This window comes from Meleagris gallopavo, chromosome 4, assembly GCF_000146605.3.
Source record: "Meleagris gallopavo isolate NT-WF06-2002-E0010 breed Aviagen turkey brand Nicholas breeding stock chromosome 4, Turkey_5.1, whole genome shotgun sequence".
Lineage (NCBI taxonomy): Eukaryota > Metazoa > Chordata > Aves > Galliformes > Phasianidae > Meleagris > Meleagris gallopavo.
Window position 1 is genome coordinate 14,397,837 of NC_015014.2, and position 4,240 is coordinate 14,402,076.

At 35.1% G+C, this 4,240-nt stretch overlaps 1 protein-coding gene across 1 annotated transcript in view; it reads left to right on the forward strand.

Moving 5' to 3' along the window:
* The first annotated feature begins 270 nt into the window (after positions 1-270).
* LOC104910571 (sodium channel and clathrin linker 1-like) overlaps positions 271-4,240 on the forward strand; it is a 69,674-nt gene continuing 65,704 nt past the window's right edge. Inside the window, exons 1-3 of the mRNA XM_010709619.2 lie at positions 271-385; positions 578-669; positions 842-1,019. Coding sequence (XP_010707921.2) covers positions 341-385; positions 578-669; positions 842-1,019 — 315 coding nt within the window. The 5' untranslated portion in view covers positions 271-340. The remainder of the gene's footprint in view (positions 386-577; positions 670-841; positions 1,020-4,240) is intronic.

The window sequence follows — 4,240 nt, forward strand, 5'->3', positions numbered from 1 at the left end:
TCAAAAGTGAAATCAAAGTCTGAAAAATAAATATCTGTATTTACATTATTGGATCACTTTAAGTTCCCGATTGCTTTGTCCTCCCAAATTTTTATTCCACATTTACACGTTACGATTAATTCAGCGTTTCTGTCTCATTGTTCCACGTAATACGAGGAAAACCTCTTACACTGTTATCAGAGAAGTTATATGAAATCTGACTGCTCTTCACAGTCATTTCAACAATGTTTTAAGAGTATGATTTCTCCCCTGTAATAATTCAAGTGTAATTCACAGTCTGTTTTCTCTACATAGGCAAGCTAAAGTAGATAGGTGGACAGCAAGTGCTAAGGTTGATGAAATGATCAGATTGACAAAGACGCTTCAAGGCCAATTGGAGAGAAAGGTATTCTAGAGAAAGGGGTAATTTTCTGTTGCAACTGAATGACTAGACAGTTATTTCATTGCTGATGTTAAATTAATCTCAAGTTGTTCTCTAATTTATAAACTAAATTTAAGAAAATACTAAATTTTGTATATCTTTGTTTTCATAAATGAAAATGAGGTGTAGCCTGGAAAACATGCTTGTTCTTTCTAGGAAGAAGATGTGGTATCTGCCCAGCAAAGAGAAGCAGCATCTGAGAAACTCTTGCAACAAATGCAGTCTAGTATAAAACAATTAGAAACAAGGTAAAGACATGTTGTTGGATGTTACTAATGGGATATGTACAAAAAAAAAAAAAAAAGCTAAATGGGAACACAGTTCTGGCAACTTACTTTCTGTGAGCTTAGTTGGAAAGAAGTATAGTTCTTGAATTAAGCTTTGTATTGTTAAATTAGTAAAATTACTCATTTGTTTTAGATTACATGTTACTGTCCAAGATGCTGAACAAATGAGAACAGAAAGAACAGCCCTGGAGAAACAAATCAGAATGCTTCAGACAAAGTGTGCTAATTTAGAAAGGGAGAATTATGAAGCAGTTGCAGAAGTCCAAGACTGCGTACAGCTGTTGGAAGAAGCTAACCTACAAAAAAGTCGGGTAAGTCATGAGGGAAGGCATTTCTTAGAAGCTAGAAAGCTTTCATTACCTGCAGTTATGAAGTGCCTGTTTATGTATATGTAGAGGTATACACACATACATAACCAAATTTCTTTTACGTCTGTTGTACTAAAACGAATAATGCAGAATAGAGAAAACTTATGATAGGACCACACATCACTTAGTTTTGTCATACAGTATCAATTGTATTGAATAATTAAAAACAAACTGGGCTGTCAGAATAAAAATGAAGGCCCTGTTATGAATTTATGACTTAGCAGTGGTTAGGAAAGGAAAGTTGAAACTAGAGACTTTTATTTACTTATTTTTTTAAATTGTAAGACAGGTCCAAGAGAGTGAGCTTTGTGTTCAACTTGGCGTTATCCTGAAGAATTCTGAAAAAGTGATTGTGTAATAAGTCAGCAAAATCTACAGTCAGGAAAAAAAAAACCTTCCAGAGGATTTGAGTGTGTGTGCTAGATGGCAGATGAAATTCACATATGCTGTGCTGGCTGCTGAACTTACTGTTTTATAAAATGGTCCTATGAATACACTCATGTGATCCTCAGTGGTATTTTCAAATTAGTAGTGTTTAATGAATAAAATTAATAGGGATATTTAAAAAAAAAAACAAGCCTTTAAACCTTAACATGCAGTTTTGATTGGCACGTTCCATGTGAGACAGGAGAGCTAGAAAAGTGCAGGATTCAACAAGACACATACAAGAAGCTGTAATAAAAGGTTTTAAACAATATTTGATTAAACTGTTAGGGGATAATGCTTATGCCAAAAGTGTAAATACAAAAACAATCAAACAAAAATGGAAGAATCCACCAAGACTTCCTAAAGGCAGGGTCTAATCCAGCAGGTTTTAAAGTATCTATTGATTCACATACACATAAAAAAAACTCCCTTTTTTCCAGTTCTCCATTTTTCCAAAGTATCTATTCTTTGCCCCTATAGGAGACAGCATGCATGGGCTGGTAAACTTGTGTCTGAAATGGGCGCTTCTGTGTTTTCATGTTAAGCTTCAGCTGTAATCAGGCTTCCAGCAATCTAATGAATTCTGTTCGCTGAAAAGACAGAGCTTCAATGTGCCTAACAGACTTTAGCCAACAGCAAATTAAGTCTAGATTATTTAATGCCCGTGGGAACAAATAAGGAATCTTAGAATTTGTTCTGCTCAGGCTAGCATGCTGAGCAGTTAAGGAGATGAACATTCTCTTTTAGCCTGAGGTTGCTTTTCAAACACGAGGAATGGCTTTATAACCTAAAATAACTTCATCCCTTTGCAATACAAGAGTTAGCATTGCCTTTTTCCTCTTGCTGATTTCATTTCTGTGACAAAGGAGGAAGACCCGGTCTGGAAGGAGGGTCTGAAACTTTTAAGACTTCCTGCTACTTTCTGATCTATTTCCAGAAGGGATCAAAATCTTGACTGAACTCTGGGGTTCTGGTTGTTAACACACTGCCATGTAATTTGTGTGATACTTCTTGCTACACGAAAAAGGATTATTGTCTGTTATAGATATTCTTCTTATACTTTTATATATTTATGATACTCTCTGGCATGCTACTTCCCTTCCATATTTGTTCTTAGTCTTCTGCATCTCATTTGCTTTATGCTCTTATTTCCAAGAACTCCCTTCACTTATTAGGCTGTGTTCAAAATTTGAATTAGAAATTAATTTTATGTCCTCCAGCTCTCGCTGGCTACCTTAGAATTTGTTAGGTCCTTTTTCCTAGTAAGATATTTTCAGCTTTACAAGCATTTCCCCAAAGCCTCTCTATGAGGAATACAAGGTAAAAAATACACGTATTTTTTTCCCGTAGTTTAAAAAAAATAGAAAAGCTGTTATTTAAAAAGTATTGGTAAAACGTATAAATCTCATTTTCAGTTAGCTATGTGTTAGAACATCAGAACAGTGTTTTTCATACCATTTTTGACAGAAAGAAGTGGCCTGATAAAAATTAAGGTGTAAATAACATCTCTGAGGTGGTTAGTGAACATTTAAGATAAATAAGTTAAGAGTCTTGTTATGAACAACAATTTCGTGTTATGCTCTAGGAGGAAATTTTTGGATTTGCAGATACTTGCTAATTTATTGCTCTGGCTAAAACATCCTTCATTTTGTAAAGTGGACATTTTATGAATTAATAAAAAAATGCAACCTAATATATGCAATTAGTTAACTAAACTCTGGTCTCTCTGGTCTGTAAGAAATTATACGAGGAAGTAGCAGGTTATCACAATAGTGCTCCTTTTTCATATTAACATTGTAAAGCACTTCAGTTAAGTTTACAGAATGAGATCAGAAAATTTTTTAGAGTATTTTGGGAAACACAACACAAGGTGAATGGTGGAGTTGAAGACAATGTGACACATAAAGTGTCATGTCATGACTGGAAAACCTTCTACAGACTCAAGTCATATTTACTAGTGACCTTTTTCATGTCTTTCTCCTTTTATCCATCTTTATGATATCTGTTCTCTGTACCACCTAGGATTTTTCATCTCTTTCAACTAGAGATCTGTATTATTTTATTTAATTTTTCCTGACCAGCATCTCCTATTTAACAGTAGTGCCTTACCTTCATTCTTTCCTGGAAGGGTTCCTTACTGCACTTTTCTAACTCTGCGCGATCAATAAGTGTATAGAAATGTAATTCAATTGACACACAGAGTTTTAGACTAAATAAGATTATCACAATGGAAGATAATAAATAGAAAATACTTACCAATGTTGTAGGCTCACAATATTCTCCACTACAGTCTGCACTTAAATGGGGTCTAGGAGAGGTGCAGCCAGGCTCCACCCCTTCCAGTAGCACAGCTGAATTGCCTTCACCTGTGCTCCAATGCTGACTCATTGTTTGCCTCAGGTGATCAGTCAGAGGTTCAGGCCGTGATTCAGCAGTTTTCATACAAATTCCCACCATATATTCATGAGACAGACCTCTTTGGTTTGTTGTTATCTACCGTGGAAGTGTTTAAAGAGTTTACATATGTTTTCCTTAGTTGTTTATGGTTTTTACTTTTAGTTTTCTGGGAGGTAATTGACTTAGTCTATTGGTCTTGGTGTCAGCTGCTCTAAAGCACAAGGCAGAGGGTTCTTTTGAACACTTATTACGTACGTTGTTAGGTATGATGTCAAAACTGAAGTATTATCCGTAGTATTTCTGTGGGGGTTTTGTGGGTTGTTTTTTATTATTATTTTTTT